At 38.7% G+C, this 20,118-nt stretch overlaps 2 protein-coding genes across 9 annotated transcripts in view; one reads left to right on the forward strand and one right to left on the reverse strand.

The window, feature by feature from the left end:
• Nucleotides 1–20,118, reverse strand: part of PDE1C (phosphodiesterase 1C) — a 417,006-nt gene that overhangs the window by 187,660 nt on the left and 209,228 nt on the right. The gene's annotated exons all lie outside the window — the stretch shown is intronic.
• LOC119244267 (40S ribosomal protein S4, X isoform) lies at nt 18,605–19,502 on the forward strand. Its single transcript, XM_037509965.2, has one exon. The coding sequence runs from the start codon at nt 18,642–18,644 to the stop codon at nt 19,431–19,433; it is 792 nt and encodes a 263-aa protein (XP_037365862.1). The 5' UTR covers nt 18,605–18,641; the 3' UTR covers nt 19,434–19,502.

Raw genomic sequence — 20,118 nt, forward strand, 5'->3', positions numbered from 1 at the left:
CTAAAGCCTAAATAAACGTATGTGTTCCCAGTACCATGTAAGTTGTTGGTCATGGTAACTGCTGATTGCCACTACTACTATTATTTACATACTAATAACTATTGCATAATTAATAAAGTTATTTAACAATAGTAACTATTTGCATAGTAATAACAGTGCTCAAGCTTATTTATATATATCAGCTCTCCCCCAGTGAGGCTGTGCCTCCATGAGGACAGCTCCTCTCTGGAATGGCTTTCCTTACAGCAAACACAGCACCACCCATAGCAGAAAACATTACCACAGACTGACTGACTGAAACAACACTCAGGAATAAATGCCCTGCCCAGGATCCCATGGGTGAGGGAGCAAATGCAATCTTATCTCCATTTTGCAGATGTGGAAACTGAGATCCAGTGGGGTTGTGTGAAAGGCTTAAAGCTGGGAGAGGAACGCCAACAAAACTCCGGTGCCCAAGTCTCCCAGGTAGAACTGCTGTCCCTCAGCTATAGCAGGCACTTTACAACACAACAGATGAGATTCAGTGCTGGAGAAGAATATGGAGAACTCGGAGGAACCACAGCTGGAACTAAGCTTTCTGAAACTGACAACAGATGTTGTTTCACTGTACACATATAAAGCAAGTTTTTCTCCTGATACAAGTCATATTAAGGTTTACCAGAGAAACAGCTCAAACAGCACAGCAGAAGAAAATTGGAAAATCCCTCCATTGTCCACCTTTTGTCCTATTCAAGTCCTCAAAAATTTGAATGACGCCCATTTACATAGAGAAGAGTAAACTACTTTACTGAGTCTAGCAAAGCAAATGCTCATCTCATCCAGAAACAATGTTTAACTGGGCACCCTGTCCCCAGTCAAGCTGATACAAAAATAGTGAAATTGCCTTAGAGGCACATACATGTGCACAGATTCCAAACAGGAAGAGACTAGCCATAGGGCGAGAAAGAATCCCTTAAGATCTGTGGACAGCACTTCCAGGAGAGTTGTGCCAACTAGCCTGGAAGCAGAAAGGCCACTGGTGTTGGGCAGCCACAGCTGACAAGTGTCACAGAGTTTCTGTGACCATGGGCAACTCACTGGTGTGCCGTAAACTTATTTTCCTCATTTGTAAGAGCAGAACAATCCTATTCCACAGAATCTACTATGAGGAGTAAATGAGATAATAGGTATAAAGTAATTAGAACAATGCCTGACATTAAAAGCACTCACTAAATGCTAGTTGAAAATTTACTGTTAATATTATTATTACAGATAAAAAGTCACAGTCAGGGCATAAACAACACACACACACACTTACACACACCACCCCAAGAAAAATTATTTGCCACTTCCTCTGCTATTTTGCAGACTTCCATCATACTACTTATCATAGATACTAAATTGTGTGCAACTCTGTCTTCTCCTTGGAGAGGTTACTGACACCCGAACTGGTTTCATCTTATTCAATTTTATACCCTCACCACCTAGGACCTATACAGCATTTACACATGTTTGTCAAAAATGTCAGAACGGAACGAAAAAATGTGAATCATTTAGACACACAGAGTGACAACTGCATGCAATATTCTGAAAACTGAAACTCGGTTTCATTTCATTTTGTTAATGTCTTTTTAGATAATTCACCATAAAAGCAATGTCTATAAAGAAAGCGAGTGCATACTCTGAGATTCCCTAACATGTGGAAGCATCAGCCCTGTAGCTTCTCTTGATGTATTCAACTTCATTTCTGCAAAGTTTAAGCCAATACATTTGACCAAATGAATCCAATTTGTCAAGGAGCCCAGTCTGACGCAGATCTATACAGAGATCCAATCACCAGGTTCACTCTGAAATGGGGAAATGCTGACCCCTTTAACAAGTGCAGACACTGGAATCAGTTGTCTTTCTCACGCTTGGTGGGCTGGAGGGAGGCATATGTGGAGGAACTGACAATGGAAACGTTAATTCACTGCAGGCACTATGGTGAAATTCTATGAATGAGGTAATTATTTCTATATTTCCTCCAAGTAGATTGTGATTGTGAGATTGCAAGCCCCAGCAGCACATTAATAACAAACCTTATTCCATTTCTATATAATGCAATCACATTTGTACTCAGATGCAATTGTGTGGCTCGAGATAAAACACTACAGTATAATGTTTATTGTCTTTAAGTGTAAGTTAGCACCATCTATCATGGTGGCCAGACCCATTCCTTGCCTAAAGCCAGTAATATGTCTTTTGGATAACGTACAAACTTTAGGACTTAATAACTTCATTACGTTGCATGGTCCATCCATTATAACAACACAGCTGTGGCTGGACTCGGCAGTTACTCAAGCCAGGCTCATCTACAAAAGACAGTTTGTGTCTACAGAGGCAGTAGAAGGATGGTTCTAGGAGCCGTGCATTCATGTTCTAGTAACTGCTTGTTGAGTGTTCACTATGTACCACACACTGTTCTACCACACTGAAGAAAATGAGATAGACAAAAAAGTTTTGCTCTTAGCGAGAGGACATAGAAAAAATACTTAAAACAGAAGCTAATTCAGACAATGATGTATTAAGAAGAATCAGGAAAACTGGTCTGACGAGGTTCTGATGAAGTGAAATGTGCAAGATGAGAAAGGGATATCCATGCAAAGATTACCCTTTGCTCAAAATTTAATATGGCTTTTCTGTTCATGCTTCTGGGAGCTTTGTGGAAGAACCAGTTTCCCAGAAAATCAGAGCCACACAGTGAATTTGAGAATCCAAGAATGTACTGGCTTAGATGCAACATGATGGAGGCGCTCAGATGAAAGTGTCTCGGCCCAGTGCCTCAACTCCATCTTCCCACGTTCCTCTCCTCATATGAAAGAATTCCAAGCACCAAAATCTCTAGATCCCTAAAAAAAGATCAGACCCATGAGAATAGCTTAGACATTTGGGGAAAGGCTATGTTTGTGTTTTATTGCCTGTGAACACAAAATGGCCCCCCAGACACCTGAAAACAGATGGGAATCTTATCATAAAATAGACTATTTAGAATCGTCACTATCTCATTAAAGATAATATCCCTTATCTAAGCTTTGCTTCTAAAGAGGAGTGAGTTACATTGGGCATATTGTCCAAAATTCTGACCAAATGATCCTGGAACATGTAGGAACTGCTACAGACACTATTTTTCCCTGCTGCACTGAACCTGGAGATACGTGAGGCCTAAATGCAGCAGGTAAGTCTGATGAAAACAGAGACATGAGGAGCAGGAGCATGGGGAGATGGCGTGAGGCCGAGCCGCCATCATCTGAGCCACTCGATCAAGTCACATCTAACCAATATACTCTTGTGTTCTCAAATTCATTGTTTAATAAATTACCTTGTTTTTCTTTTATTAGTTTAAGATGGGTTTTCTATCATAAGCCACAAAAAATGTTCAAACACAGGTAAATTCTCTCTAATACCAAATTATTGAGAACTGAACACAATTCTCAATATATCCAAAGAGCCATGTGTAGAGAAGTTTAGATCCTTATAAGAGAAAAAAAATTTTTAAAAGGATTAATAAATAATTTTTTCTAAAGATTTATTTATTTTTTATACAAGAGCTGGGGTACAGGCCAGAGGTGCAGGGGGTGAGAGGATTCACCAGAGACAGAGTGAGGAATGGAACAGGCAGAAGGACTGAAATACACTGCTGGGGGAGCGGCGGGCGAGATAGGAGAGGTCTGCTGCGCCATGTGGGATTCTCGCAGGGCGGCCGGGATCAAACCCGCACTGCCAAGGCTGTGGACAGCTTCACAGTGTGGCACTCAACCTGCTGCGCCACCAGGGAGGCCCAATAAATAATTATTATTTGGCACATAATAGTTATTCATATTATCAGTTCCTATGGAGAATGGAAACAGAAAACACTGCTTTCCTGGTCTCAAAATGCATAACTTAATCTATTACTAGAGTTAATGCACTTATAAAACACTGAATTTTAGATGCATACAATCAGACTAGATCAATCAAAATCTAAATCTGTTTGTTATTGCCCTACACATAGCCCTTTTTCATGAAGTGCTCACTAAGCCCCACTAAAAGTCATCTCATTGCATCCTCACAAATGAACAATGAAGCTGGATTCTGAGAAATCATCAAAACCTCATCCTTAGTGAGATCCAGATCCAGAATTTTAACTGAATTCCTCCCATTCCCCATTATCAGCCCTCTGATAAGAGCATAAACATAGTTCTTCCAATCACATGGCAAGGAGCCGCACTGAACTGGCTCGTGTATTTGAAAGTTGTAATTCAGAACAGAATGCTAAACACAGATCCAAAGCGTAAGGGGCTGCTTCTAGTCTACTGCTAATCTGCCATCGTTGAACGTGATCATTTAAAGTGATTTTGTAGAAATTCAGATTTTGTAGAAATTCAACTGTAGATGCACTGAAATATTCAGGCCAGAAATAAATCAAATTCTTCCAGGACAACAATGGGTGTTAGCTTAAAAGCAATATTGAATTTTTTCCTTCAAAAGTCACTTCTTTAAAATGTCATTACTGCCCCACTTTAGTGGCATTTTCCTTTTACAGATCAATAATAAGTCTATTGTCCCTTTCTTGGATCCACTGGTTCTGACTAAAGTCAATCAGGAAAGAAAAGGCACAGGAGTTTCATTTATTTAAATCTAGAAATATAAATACCTATGAAAAGATTTTTTTTTTAATTTACAGGTAATTGATTTCTACTTCTTTGCCTGACATCACTCTTCTCTTATTCTCCTGGCACGTGAATGTAGTGAGGAGTTTCACTTTATAAGAACAATGCTCTCAGAAGCATGAATTTCCTGCATTGGCTCATCAATTTAGAAAAATTGTCTTATTCACCTTAAAATACAAAATCCTACCCCACACCATGTAATGCAACGGGGTGTAAGCTGTAAGAGCAAAAGAAAAGAAATGATTCTACGGTCTTAGTTTACAGAGGAAGTCCACAGCTTGGATCCCAGAGCTTTCAGCCACCACCAGTGCGTGATAATTCTGGATCAGAACCCTGTGTTCAGGGAGGGCACCACTGCCAGGTTCATCACTATCTGGGAGCTGGAGCACAAGACAGACTGGTGGTGTGGGGCTTCGAGCTGCCAACCACAGAAAGAAGGACTGTGGCAATACAAATGCTCCATCTCTATAGTCATCCAGCACAGGTCCGAATTCCAGCTGGCACTCTCCAGCTTTGCTGTCATATAGCAAGACAAGAATAAGAAGAGTCCACTGTCTGGCCCTCACTTTCTAGAATGGTGCTTGGATGTGCTAGGATGATGGAATCAAAGACTCATCCTGTCTTCCAAGGTTTACCTTATTTTTTTTTATATATATATATAATATTCAAATGCATGCCTGAAATAGTGAATACAGAATCTGGAGTACCAGAAACAGCCTATTTTTTCATTAAATTAGACTAACTGACTACATCATGACCCAGAGGGGGTTTAAAATAGAACTTAGCTGATTGTGTCAAGAGTTAATTCTATGTCCACTATTTCTGTCTGTGCCCTAAATAACAAGCTTTACCCTCACAAATTCCCCACTAACTCTTCCCCATAAGAGCCACCTCCACACAACTACCATACGGGCCTCCTAGCTGTACTTTGTCTCTAACAAAGTCTCATCCCACTGGCTTTTAGAAGAGTGTAAATCAGATCAGTCATATTCTAATTTCCTCAGTGGAGAGAAGGAATATAGGTAAAGGAGGTCATTGGAAGGAATGGAGCTTGTAAAATGATTTTAATTATCATTTTTAAGACACTGCCATGCAGGTTTACCATAAAATAAATAGTCAAGAGTTAGTGATACAATCTTTGCTTTTTTCTGTCCTCACTATTTTCATTTGCACACCAACACTATTTCCAGTTCCCACTATTTTTATTTTTCTCTTGAGCACTGGTGGTTCCATATGTTCTACTTATTTACTTTTGCTACTTTATGTCTTAGTCTAATAGAATGGAGGTTTAAAAAATTCATCAATTTGTGTGTTCATTTTCACTTCCATAACCCCAAGCCTAAAACAGAAGCTGGCACAGAGCAGGTGCTGAGCAAATATTTGTAGGATGAATGATCAGATCTACTATTTTTCTGAGACTTTCTCTCCAAAAAGAACATCATGAAAAGCAAAATCTAATATAACATGCAACTACCAAATAATGGATTTCAGAGAAACATGTAGAAAAATGTTTTTTTTTTTTTACAAACAAAACCTTCTGGTAATAATTCAAGTATAGTTTTTAGTCTTGTTTCCCGACAGTCCTTTAGTGACTATTTAGTAAATGAAAAATATTCCTTTCCAGATTCTGCTGCAACTCTAGGGCTATCCAGGCCTGACCCACCATGTATAACCTGTCAGACATTAAAAAAAAAAAAAAAAAAATGGCAGCTGTGGATATTCTCATGTCATTTGAATCGATGGCCCAAATGCCTACTCCATTGGTTTAGCTGCCAACTTGGCTATAAATTCTTCCAAATTAGATAGTGGGATATAGACTCTTAACAAAGATGCAGCACAATGTAAGGCTATGGGAAAGAAATATGGGGAATTACACTTCTGACCAAGCTGGAGTATCAGTGACCAGATTCCACCCCTTCCCACACCCATCATGAGAAACAACTATTAATACAGGCAAAATATATGGTTTTTCAAGATACAGGCAAAATCAATGGTTTTTCAAGATACTGGACATCAAGCAATAAGGAATGGTGACAAAAAGCAGTGACTGAGACACAGGAATTAAAAGAGGGAAGTTCTCTGATTGCCACAGCTCAATACCTTGAGAACGTTTTCAGGCTCGATGTAGGGAAAGTAACATAGTGAACTTTGAGTTAGGAGACTGGTTTCAGATTCCAGAGAGATCAAGGCAGCTAGAAAACACAGGAAAACAGAAGTGCACACCAGGAATACAGCAGAACTCTGTAGAGAATTTCCCTGGGGTCAGTGCGTATGTGTGAGAGTTATGACTGCTCTTGTATTATAACAGCAAGTTGAGTAGTTACTACAGAGACAATGTGGCCCTCACGCGACTAGAATGTTTACATTACCAACTGTTGACTAACATCATACTTAACAGTGTAAGATGAATGCTTTCCTCCTAGGGCAGTTACGTGACAAGATTGTCACTGTTTTAATGTTATGATGAAGGCTGTATTTGGTGTACTAAAGCAAGAGAAAAAAACAAAAGACATACAATTGGAAGGGAGAAATAAAACTGTCTTTTGTTTATGGACAACATGATCTTTTATGCAGAAAACCTGATGGAAGCTACCAAGAAGATAGTAGTCAATTTAGCAAGTTTGCAGAATGCAAATCACTACACAAAAATCAATCAATAAAGTCAATCTATAATCTCTCAGAATCACAGAAATTCTATATAGTATAAATGAATAATCAGAAATTAAAATTTTCAAAATAATACCATTTATAATGTAAAAAATATGAAATAGGAGTAAGTATGACAAGAGATTGCCAACACATGGATACTGAAAGTTACAAAATATTGCTGAGAGAAATTAAAGAAAACCAAAAATAATGGTGACATATATGCTTATGGACTAGCAGGTTCGAATTTGTTAAGATATCAAATGCCCCCTCCAAGTTTATCTATAGATTTAACACAATTCAAATCCAAATCACAAAGAATTTTTTTAATGATTTTTAAAATTCATATGGTAACACAAAGGTCCCAAAATAACCAAAGTCACTTTGAAAAAGAACAAAGATGGAAGACAAATGCAATCTGATCTCAAGTCTTACTGTAAAGCTACAGTAATCAAGGCAGTTTGGGGTTAGCATCAAGATGGACAAATATATAAATGGAACAAAATAGAGACCCCCCCCCAAAAAAAAAGACATATATACACATATTATAAGATGTAATAGCAGTTCAGTGAAGAAAAGATAATCTTTCCAACAAATGGGGCTGGAACCACAGGATACTCCTATGTAAAACATTAAGCTTCATTCCATATCTCCCAAGGCATACTCAAAATGGATCATAGCCCTGAACAGAAATCTTAAAAATATATATACAACTTATAAGAGCATATATAGAAGATAATCTGTGATACTTTATTAGCTTAATAATAAATAAAGCTTTATTAGCTTTATTATCTTTGTGGGATAACAAAGTACCACAATCTGTGTGTTTTAAACTACAGAAATTTATTATCTACAGTTGTGGAGGCAGCAGTCTTAGATCAAGTTGATAGCAGAGTAACATTTATTTCACAGAGTAACTGTGGATTTCAATTGATAACTAACTTGTGTCTGAAAGTGTAGTTCTTATTAATAAGTGTAGTTCTTATTATAAGTGTAGTTCTTATTAATAAATAATAATAAAGGTACACATTCTTGTTAACTTCCTTGAAAAGCTATACTGAAAGACGAGATGTAGAACCCATATTTTAATTTATTTTTTTGTATTGAGGTAACACTGACTTACAGCACTGTCTTTTGCTAAATCAGAAAGTCAGAAGTGTGTCTTTTTGAGCTTTTAAAATCCTATTTTCAAATGTGAACTGTGACCTATTCTGTTACAAACACAATGACTTCAAAGGTTATACAGTCTCAGCAAAACAACCTTCTTTTATCCACATAAAACGCTTCCTCAATTGCAGCTGACGAAACCACAAAAACACAAACACACACACATACACACACTTTCGTATCTCAAAAATTTCAACTTAAAGGTCCTATAATATGTAATGGTTCAGACCCTCACGAAAGAAAGCATAAACAACTGTTGTCCCCTATCACAGCCCATGCAGGAAGGCTTATTAGACTGCTCAAAGAGAAGGCACAGGTCTGGCTAGCAGCCTCAGAAGATATGGGGGAAAGACCAGGTCTGGAAAGAGGGCCCTAGCCACTGCAATTGGTTAAAAAGGCAAGATACATAAGCACTTTGCTGAGACTTCAGGAAGTGAAATTAGGAAAATTCACATGCAAAAAGCATTATATATCCAGTCAGTAAGAATACAGTTACTGTCGGCGAGGAGCAGCAGAAAAAAAAAAAAAAAACAGTTTGAAAACAATTAAAAGCTAGTCAGTCAACAAAACAAAAAACTTCTGATACAACCTGTCTCAAAAATATCACATCTTCACAGCAACCAATGAATGACATCATTTTAATGCCTACAGATCTGAATTATTTAGGAGCAAATGCCTGCAAGAACTTTATTTACTGAATCATTAAGAAATTTATTAAAGTCTTTTTTAAGGCTGAGATTATAAAGTAATCACTCCCAGCAGATATTTTTCAAGTTCATATAAAGAGACAGGGTCTGCAGCTCTGCATTGAAAACTCAATTATATGTATGCTGCTTAAACACTAGTTTTCTGGGTGTATGTATTTAAAATTTTTAAAGGTAAAAGAGATAAACTAAACAAATAACAAAAATAAGGGGTCAGATATACATATACAATATAAATGCTGACCATACAGTATGCAGAACTTAACAAATGTAGAAACACTTAAATAACAGGCACTATGGTATATTGCTATATGGGTAAAGTTTCACGCATATTTCATTTCAACAAAGCTATCCAATTCCTTTTCTCTTCTGAGCAAGGAGTTACACATGGGCCTCCAGTCTGACACCTGGGTTTAAAATCTGTACAACTGTTTCCTAACTCTTTGATCTTGAGCAATTTACTTAACCTTCTCCCAATTCCAATTTCCTCCTATGCAAAACAAGTGTGAAAACAGTGTATTTTATTGTGATGATTAAATGAGATAAAGTTTATAAAGTGTAAAGTGTTCAGCACAGTTTTGCAAAAGTACTTAATATTAACTTCTAATTGAGACAGGCACATTTCTAGCCCTCTGTCTAAACCCTTTGAAAGAGAGTAAGTCTGAAATGGAGTTGGAGCCCAAATTAGAAGTGTATTTCATAAGTATGGGAAAAAAAGAGTTAAAAATTGAAAGATTCTAGGCCATGAAAACCCCATCCAGGCTCCCTCTGCCTCCTGAGTCACCTCCCCTCTAACCTCACCTAATGACTTAGGGTCTGACCACTGAAGAACTAAGCTAAGTTCCTTAGCTTTTAGACCTCCTCGCCCTTTTATACACCTCCTATGAGCATTTACCTCAAGAATCTTGAGGGAAACCTATGTACCAAGCACCATCCTGGTGCAAGCGTATAAAAAAGTCACAAATTCTCTGTCCTAAAAAAAGTCTCACTGGGCAGAGGAGCAAAAAATATGCAAAGGACATCATGTGGCAAGATGTGCCAAAAGAATCATGTGGCAAGTGGGTCTAATGAGGGCCACACCCTCAGGTGGCTCTAGGACCAGAGAAAGGAGAGGCAGAAGAAGGAGAAACACTTCTACTCCGGAGGTCTGGATAGGCCTAGCAGAGAGCACTTCTGGCATATGAGTTTTAAAAATGAGAGAAACCAAGTGCTCAGAGTGAATTGTGCCTGATGTTTGGGGGATGCAAGTATTTCAGAATGGCTATAGCTTAAAATGCAAATGGAGAAATTCTTTTATCTCAAGAGAGGAAAAATCACTGAGGGTTTGAGTTGGAGCACTTTGATGAAGCTCGTGTTTTTAAAAAACAAGCAGTAAAAAGAAAATTCTAATTTATGAGTCAGATCCCAGGTACCACTCACATGGGTGTCTTTCAAAAGCGCAATACAAATGTTAGTTTATAATCATTTGCTATATGCTAATATATTCCCAGCAAATACTGCTAACTGGAGGAGCATTTGTCCTAGACAACAGGGGCCAACAGCTCCCGGGTATTGTATCCAGAAATGCACTTAAAGTTTCTGAATATCTTCATTGTACCTGAAAAATAACCAAAAATAAACATACAAAAATTTTCTATATATTTTTTAAAGATTTATTTATTTATACAAGAACCGGGGTACAGGCCAGATGCGCAGGAGGGTGAGAAGAGTCACCAGAGACAGAGCGGGGAACAGAACAGGCAGACTGATGAAATACACTGCTGAGGGAGCAGCGGACGAGACAGGAGAGGTCTGCTGCGCCATGTGGGATTCTCGCTGGCTGGCCAGGATCAAACCCACGCTGCAGAGTCTGCAGACAGCTTCACAGTGCAGCGCTCAACCACCTGCGCCACCAGGGAGGCCCAAAAAATTTCTATATTTTTCCTCCTTAATTTGTTTTTGGTGGACAAAAAAAAAGGGGAGTAATTTAATTTTATAGATTCTAAATTCACTTTTCTGAAATAGGAAGCACAATAAAATACAAGGACTTAGAAAACACCAAATATTTTAATAGGTCCTTTCTCAAAATTGTGTACTTAAGCCAAATCCCACAGGTCTGACATACTAAAACACGGAGATACTTTGAAATCAAGACAGAAAGAAAAAAATAAAAAAATAGAAACTTGTTTTTACACAGTAAAAACATTTATTATAAAATTGCAGTTACATTTTCTGAAAAGCACGCTTGAGCCTCAAATCCTGGCAATTTGTGCAAGGATAAACTGTATTCAAACAAGACCCAAAAGAGTTCAGTTCAGACTATGACAGACAAATTTCACACAAATCTAAAAGTTCACTCTAGGGAGCAAATCAAAATCTTCCCAACAAAGTACAGATTATATGGCATTGTTTTCATGGCAACAGCCAGGAATCTAAAACCCAAGCCACTTTTTTCCTTGCAGTGATGTCTATACCTCAGGCTGGTAAACTCTGATGACGCGTGACACAAGGTAGGGCAGCCACATTTCTCTGCTGCCAAATGTTTTGCCCAGACAGAAAGGAAGTAGATACAGGAAAGAAACTTCATAAAACTACCATCGGAGGAGGACATAGAACTGAATTCTAGAAGGTTTTCTCAATTCATCCCTCTATATCCTTCCCTAATTAGCACCATGATCCACTGAGTTTCTTCCACATGAAGTCAGTCGGTCATTTCCAGCTGCCTTGAATGTCCTCCCTCAGCCTGTCTCCTTGACATTCCCACATTAACGCTTCCACAGGCCAGCCTCACATTTTGTCGAAAGGAATGTTTCCCAAAGATTTTGTTCTCATGCTTGACTTTTTTTTTTTTTCCTTATAATCCAGGACACTACAATTTGTAGTTCTGACTGCTTTATAGACATTTCCCTACAAACCCTAACTGCACTAACTTCTCTAAACAGATTACACTCAGCCTAACTCAGAGTATCTATCTTAACTTTTTGAGAATGAAGAAGGGCAAAGAAGAGCTATCAGAGAGCATAAGGAAAATGCATCCTGCCTTTACAGACAATTCTTGTTTACCACTTATCAAGCACTGCAGTCGTGGGACAAGATGCAAAACCAGATACTGCGCAGGTCAGTAATAAGCAAACCCAATCCTTACTCTCTGCTTCCGCTTTTCTTATATTTACATTTTCAAAATGCTGAATTGAAGCATTTTGTGTACCAAGAAAAAGGATTCTACTACATAATTTTAACTCCAGAAATAAATTAATCTGCTATTTTCAGTTTATATCAGTTTTGTTTGCAGTTGATGTCTGCAAACAAAACATAGGAACACTGTATTTTTCTTAAATTCACAGAATCCCAAATCTGGGAGTGAAATGGGTCCCCTTTAATCTACTACCTGTGAGAAGACTATAGTCACACACCCTCTCTTAGGAAAATGTTTACTATCATTTAAAATTTCTGAAGAGGACTATTTAATACACTCTCTTTCAAGATGTCCCTGGGCCATTAACTAAAATTAATTCCTAATTTTTAACTTAAATATAGAATTACATCAACCCCAAGGAATGTAGTATGTGTTTAATTCTCTCCATTCAAAACTCCCATTACAGTGTTCGGCACATAGTAGATGATCAGCTAATATTTAATGAACACTTTAAAAAGAGAATGATGAGAAGAAAAGAAGGGGTAGAAGAAAGAGTGGGAGAGAGGAGGAAGAAGGGAAAGAGGGAGGAGAGCAAATAAATTCTTGCAGGCACAGAAAAAGCCATAATATAAACTCAGAAAGTGTTCAAGAGCCGCTGATAAAATGTTGGGCAAAATATGAAGAAAGTTTTGGAATTTCGAGCTAAGACAAGAGTGATGATATCTGGGTAGGCTTTGAAGAGGATGTCGAATTCAAACAAGAGGTCATAAAGGGCAAGTGGAATGTTAAAGAGAAGTGAGAAATGTGAGAAATGATAAGGTGATGAGAAATAAAGTGGCTTGAGGGACGTGTAGAAAAAGGACTGGGGACTCCTTAGTCTCCAGGCTTATAGTGATATCAGAAGTATTAATAATGACTTATGAGATTATTTGAATGAGTAAATGAAAATACTAACAAATGAATTAGCTAATAGGATCTTTTAGAGAAAGAAAAACAGCTAGAGTTTTACAACCCTTGACCAACAACCATAAATTATACTTCTATTACAATGCAAAGAATCTTGGGGACAACCTTCTTCCACCCTTCTACTTGAATGAAAAAAGAATGAGAGAATTTTATTTATTTCACAGAACCTTCATGTCATTTTATTTTAATCCCAGGGAAACTGGAAACTTAGGTGAAAATGGACTGTCATTTTCCCTAATAGAACAATCCAATATGCACTTGCTTTTCATCTTTACTTCTGATATTTCTTAACATTTAGAAGCAAACAGAAAAAAAGATTTTGTTCCTTTTGCCTATTAAGTGCCCATTTAATATACATTAAAGTTTGGCCAACCAATGTGTCAGTGAGCTACTCTCCTGTTGGCTATTATGTCTGAGTTTTACTTCTATTAAAGAACTGAAAAATAGGACATACTACTGCATGATTGGTCCTAGCAGAAAGGTTAACTCTAGATCAGATGGATAAAACAAAATCAGCATGAAAGCTGGTTGGATTAGTGAAAGCTTAACATACAAGTTTCAATGGGCAAAATCTCTGCTCACTGGTGATGTTTGTTAAAGATGACGTTTGTTGAAAAACAAGCTCAGTCAATGTCGTTAAGGCTAACAGGGTTTTCATCTATAGCTAGCAAACTTCCTATACAACATCATGGGGCTTTTTCAAACTTAAGTTCAAATGAATTTTTAACCATACATCAGAGAACTTAATCCCTTACTAGTGCAGAAATTTGCACATAAATATTCCTAACAGTTTTATCTATAATAGCCCCCAACTGGAAACTATCCAAGCAAATTTTAGTGAGTGAAGGGTTCACACGATGAACTACTACTCATGACTAAAAATGAGCAAAGTATTATGCCCACACCTTGAAGGTACTTCTGGCAAACCGCACTGAGTGAAGAAAAAGCCAGTCTTAAAAGGCTTTGGGAAGATGCCACTTAGGAAACACCAATGGAATAAAATTATAGAAATGAAGAACATTAGGAATAGAGGAGAGGGGATGTGTGTGATTTAGAGGAATAACATGTAGGAGTCTTATGGTGATGGCAAAACAGACTCTTTTGATGGTGCAGTTTACTTTACAAGGCCACACATGTGATAAAACTGCACAAAGCGACACCCACATGCAAACGAGTATGAGCACAATGAAGTCTGACTAAGCTTGAAGCATTGTACCAGAGTTAATTTCTTAATTTTCATGTTGTACTATAGTCATTTAAAATGTTACCACTCGAAGTAGCTGGAGGATGGATACAGAGGACTTCTCTGTATATTTTTCTGTAATTTGCCATGAATCTATAAATTATTTAAAAAATAGAAGGTTTTAAAAGATAAGGTCAGTCCAGATCAGTGTGCGTCATGAGGTTCAAATCCTGAGTTGAACATTGCTAAATAAAACACTGTGTGCAGAATAAGGCCCCAAACAAATGCTTCTTTTTGGAAAAAAAAAATAAAAAGCGGTGGTGGGGTGAGGGGGAGAAAGGGAAAAAAAACATTTAACCATGCCTAGTAGTTCAAATTTGATGAGAACCTGCTTTAGGAAATAAGTGACAAGCCTGTCTTAAACTTTCAATATACCTTTATTAATGGGGACACTAACACCATCTTTATAAAGTAGGTGTGCAAATTAAAAATTAGATGTGGTGGGCCTCTCTGGTGGCGCAAGGGATTAAGCACTGCACTATGAAGCAATCCGAAGCCTCTGCAGCATGAGTTCGATCCCCTGGCCGGCCAGGGAGCAACCAACATGGCGCAGCAGACCTCTCCTGCCTTGCCCACTGCTCCCCTCAGCAGTGTATTTCAGTCAGTCTGCCTGTTCTGTTTCCCACTCTGTCTCTGATGAATGCTCTCACCACCAGCCCCTGCCACCCCGCATCTCTGGACTGTACCCCAGTTCTTGTATGCATAAATAAATAAATCTTTAAAATAAATAAATAAATAAATAAATAAAAATAAAAATTACATGTGGTATTTAGTAAGTCCCTACGAGTCAAGAGGTATTAATTCTCTTTCACTAAGCAAAAGACAAAAAGAAAATTTTCTTCCACTTTATTCTTCTTTCTCTGCTCCCTTATGAATGATCTTAGTCTTAGTAAAACTATTTCCTCCTCCATTATCAACTATCAGAGACAGCAAAGATTAAACATAAAATCAAAGTTCCTTTCATCAAGGTTCATCTGTTGTAAACAAGCCTAAATTTAATCACTGAACACTGAGTCACAGTTCTGTAAGCTCTCAGAGGCACAGAATTCCGTATACAGGCTATTCAGTCCCAGGGCTGAAATGAGGTAGCACTTTAGCAAGAGTCACGGCTTGAACATTAACACCAAGCACTCTACCAGTTTCCTTTCAGAGATGATTGCAATTCTACTTCTCTTAGTGACTATAATCCCCCGTCTTTTTTCCTTTTAGTGAATTGTAATGACATGGCAAATAGCACATAAGAAAAGTGATGCCTCAAGTACCAATCCAATGAGGAAATCCATTCAGGGAGCTTAAAATGGAACACTCAAGCAGGTCAAGGACCAGCAAAGCAGGGAACTGCCCCCAGAATCAGCTGACGGAGGACACAAATGCACTGACCTCACAGGCACAAGTAGACAGGCCAGACAATGGCCATCAAATTAAGAGTCATCATCATATAGAGTTACTATCTTTTCAGAAAACACCTTCCCATCTCTAAATGTGCCTATTTATTTATATTATTTTTATGCAAATACCAAAAAGGTATAGTATAATAGAAAGGTTGGGCCAAAGACAGCCTAGAACTCAAACCAGGGTCTGGGTGGGAATGAGGGTACAATCAGCAGAAACCAATGGGTAATGGGGCATGAAAACAGTAATTAGGAGCATCGATGTACCCTGGCTTGAAGACATATGGGGACTGCCTGTTACTGCTCCAAACGTGAGGAACTAATCCTCATGGGGTAGGTAGGGCTGACAGAGACTTCCAGGATAGGACAGACCAGCAGAGAAGCCTGGCAGAAATGGGCCATGATGGGGAGAATAGAAACAGAAGCTCTCGGTAAGCTAATTTTATTGGCATCAGAAATGAGGCAGAGCAGTAAAGTAGGTTCACCATGGGTGGATTTCATTAGAGCAGGGAGAGAATGGTGATGGTCAGGTTTTGGTTGACTCAGATTGGCACGCCCACAATTATTTAGCCAGCACCCATGTTACGGACACATTTCCCAATACACATTTTCAGCTAAAGGTCACACAGTCAGGACACAGACCACTGTTCTGGTGCTCTGTTCATCAGGGAGCACATTCTCTTTTTGATCATAAGGTAGAGGATCAGAGCACCTATCTAACTGTCTTTTCAAGCCAACCAAGTTCTGGCAGCTTCTGTTTCCTTGCAATACCTCCCCAGGAATTTGCTCTGCTAATGAGGTTCCTCCATCTGACAGCTTGTTACACAAGCTGCTCTCAGAAAACAAAAGCTGCATGTTGAGGTAACCAGTACCCCCCACACTCTCCCCAATAAAATTCAGAAACTGTGGTTAGAATGAACCCAGCACCAAAAGGAATAAAACCTGTCTCCAGCTTAGACTCAACATTCCTACCTTTCCTTTGCCAAGTCCACAGCAAGAGCTATACTTAGCTTCACTCACAGAGCAAAGCTGGCACACAGATGAATTACTGATGCTCAACCTTTGGCCTGCCACATTCTTCTATCCCTTGATAGTTGCCACAGATGGGGCTCACTGTATGTCTCAGGACACCAGGAATATATCTCAGTCCCCCCAAGAACAGCATGCTGCTGGGACAAGAGAATTCCAACTGAACCATTTACCAATCTAGTCACATAAAAGTAAACTGTCGCCACCTATTAGAACAGCCAAAATTCAGAACACTTGACACCACCAAATGCTGGTGAGGATGTGGAGCAACAGGAACTCTTAGTCATTGCTGGTGGGAATGCAAAATGGCACAGTCACTTAAGACAACAGCTTGGCAGTTTCTTAGAAAACTAAACATACTGTTGCCATATGACCCAACAATCACACTTATTAGTATTTACCCAAGTGAACCTAAAACCTCTGCAAACCGATATTTATGGCAGTTTTTTCCATAATGGCCAAAACTTGGAAGTGACATGTCCTTTAGTAGGTGAATAGATAATAAAATGTGATAATAAACTGACAATGCAATATTAATCAGTAATAAAAAGAAATGAGCAATCAATACATGAATAAAAACAGAGAAAACTTGAATGCATTTTACTAAGCGGAGGAAGGCAATATGAGAACATTACATACTTTGTGATTCCAACTATATGACGTTCTAGAAAAAGAAAAACTATGGAGCTAGTAAAAAGAAGGTAGAGGTTGTGGGAGACAGCGATGACTAGATGAAGTACAGAGGATTTTTAGGGCAGGGAAATTATTCTATATAACATAATAATGGAAACATGTCATTCATTATCTGTTTATCCAAATCCATAGAAGGCCCATCACCAAGAGTGAATCCTTAATGTAAACTACTAATCTTAAGTGACAATGATCAATGTAGGTTTGTTAACTGTAACAAATGTACCAATTTGGTGGAGGACATTGACAGTGGGGAATCCCCACTATCATGTATATATATGGGAGCAAGGGTACAAATACAGGAACACTATACATTCCACTCAGCTTTGCTGAGAACCTGAAACTGTTCTAAAAAATAAGACTTATTAATTAAAAAGAAAAACTTCAAAGACTGAAAAAGTCAAACAAAAAATACTGACATGTAAGATTATTGGTGCACTGCATCTTTTTGTGTGCATTTGTATGTGTATTTGTATGTGTATGTCTAATGTAGCATTCCAATGGAATGTTGTCTTTACCAATGTGATACTCCAAATACACCACAAATAAATGCCATTGTCTTAAAATTTCTTTTGCAAAAACAAAGAAATACAGGTCCTCCCCTGGTGGCGCAGCGGTTGAGCACTGGGCTGCGCAGCTACCCACAGCATCTGCAGCACCAATTTGATCCCCAGCCCCCGCCCTGGAGAGGGTCCCACATGGCACACAGACCTCTCCTGTCTCACCCGCTGCTCCCCTCAGCAGTTTATTTCGTCAGTCTGCCTGTTCTGTTCCCCGCTCTGGCTCTGGTGAATTCTCTCACCCTCCCGCGCTTCTGACTGCACCCAGTGCTTGTATAAATAAATAAATAAATCTTTGGGGGAAAAAAAAACAAAACAAATGAATTTAAAAAAAAAACAAAGAAATACATTTAAAATGGAAAAGAAGCCAAAGGAAAGAATTTTTATCAAAAATCACAACTCTGGCTTTTTTTTTGCCCAGCGCACCGGAAGAGGAGGCCCTCTTTCCGTGCCTAGCGCAGCCATGGCTCGTGGTCCCAAGAAGCATCTGAAGCGAGTGGCGGCTCCAAAGCATTGGATGCTGGATAAACTGACCGGGGTGTTTGCTCCTCGTCCATCCACCGGTCCCCACAAGCTGAGAGAATGTCTTCCTCTAATCATTTTCCTAAGGAACAGGCTTAAGTATGCTCTCACAGGAGATGAGGTGAAGAAGATCTGTATGCAGCGGTTCATTAAGATAGATGGCAAGGTCCGCACTGATATAACCTACCCTGCTGGTTTTATGGATGTCATCAGCATTGACAAAACTGGAGAGAATTTCCGACTGATCTATGATACTAAGGGTCGTTTTGCTGTTCATCGCATTACACCCGAGGAGGCAAAGTACAAGTTGTGTAAAGTGAGAAAAATATTTGTGGGCACCAAAGGAATTCCTCATCTTGTCACCCATGATGCTCGTACCATCCGCTATCCTGATCCCCTCATCAAGGTGAATGACACCATTCAGATTGATTTGGAAACTGGCAAGATTACAGATTTCATCAAGTTTGACACTGGTAACCTGTGCATGGTAACCGGAGGTGCTAACTTGGGAAGAATTGGTGTGATAACCAACAGAGAGAGACATCCTGGTTCTTTTGATGTAGTTCATGTAAAAGATGCTAATGGCAACAGTTTTGCCACTCGCCTTTCCAACATTTTTGTTATTGGCAAAGGCAACAAACCATGGATTTCTCTTCCCCGAGGAAAAGGTATCCGCCTCACCATTGCTGAAGAAAGAGACAAGAGATTGGCAGCCAAACAGAGCAGTGGGTGAAATGTTTACTAGGTGGATGGAAGAGTCTTGATGCTTAAATAAAGATGATACGGCATGATTTAAAAAAAAAAAAAATCACAACTCTGATCCTTTATCAAGAGGAACCTCACTGCTATGGGCTACGTTACAAACTACTGCAATTCTTAAATTCTTAAAAAGAATTTTTATCTGATAGGCAAATGTGGTGTTAACCATTTTCTCAAATTCCTCACTTCATGTTTTCAGAGCAGCAAAAACCTGATACAGTAAGCCCTACATTAAAATGATTAGATTTCAGAAATCAAAAAAAGTATAGGTAAGTCTTGGGATTTAGATTTAATCAACTTTAAGGATTAAAATAGCACCAGAATTTAAGTATGTCCTTAGCAAAAAGGGTGCTGCAGAAAATACCCTGGCTGAGGACCAGCCTTCTTCCAGATTAACAGATAGAGTAGTCCACCCAACAGAAAGATACTGCCAGTCTCATGCGGAATTTGGATTTTCTAGTAGTTATGCTTTAAAAAATAGACAAGTAAGATTAATATGAATGATGCATTTCAATTCACTCAAAGTATCCAAATATTTATCATTCCCCCATGTGGCAGTGGCAGCCGCATTTGGGGAGTTCAGTAGCCGGAGGTGGCCATGGTCACCATATTGAACAACACAGATGGAGACTTTCAGTGTAAATCTAAAAGGTCCCAAG

This window comes from Talpa occidentalis, unplaced genomic scaffold (assembly GCF_014898055.3).
Source record: "Talpa occidentalis isolate TD23 unplaced genomic scaffold, MPIMG_talOcc4v2.1, whole genome shotgun sequence".
Lineage (NCBI taxonomy): Eukaryota > Metazoa > Chordata > Mammalia > Eulipotyphla > Talpidae > Talpa > Talpa occidentalis.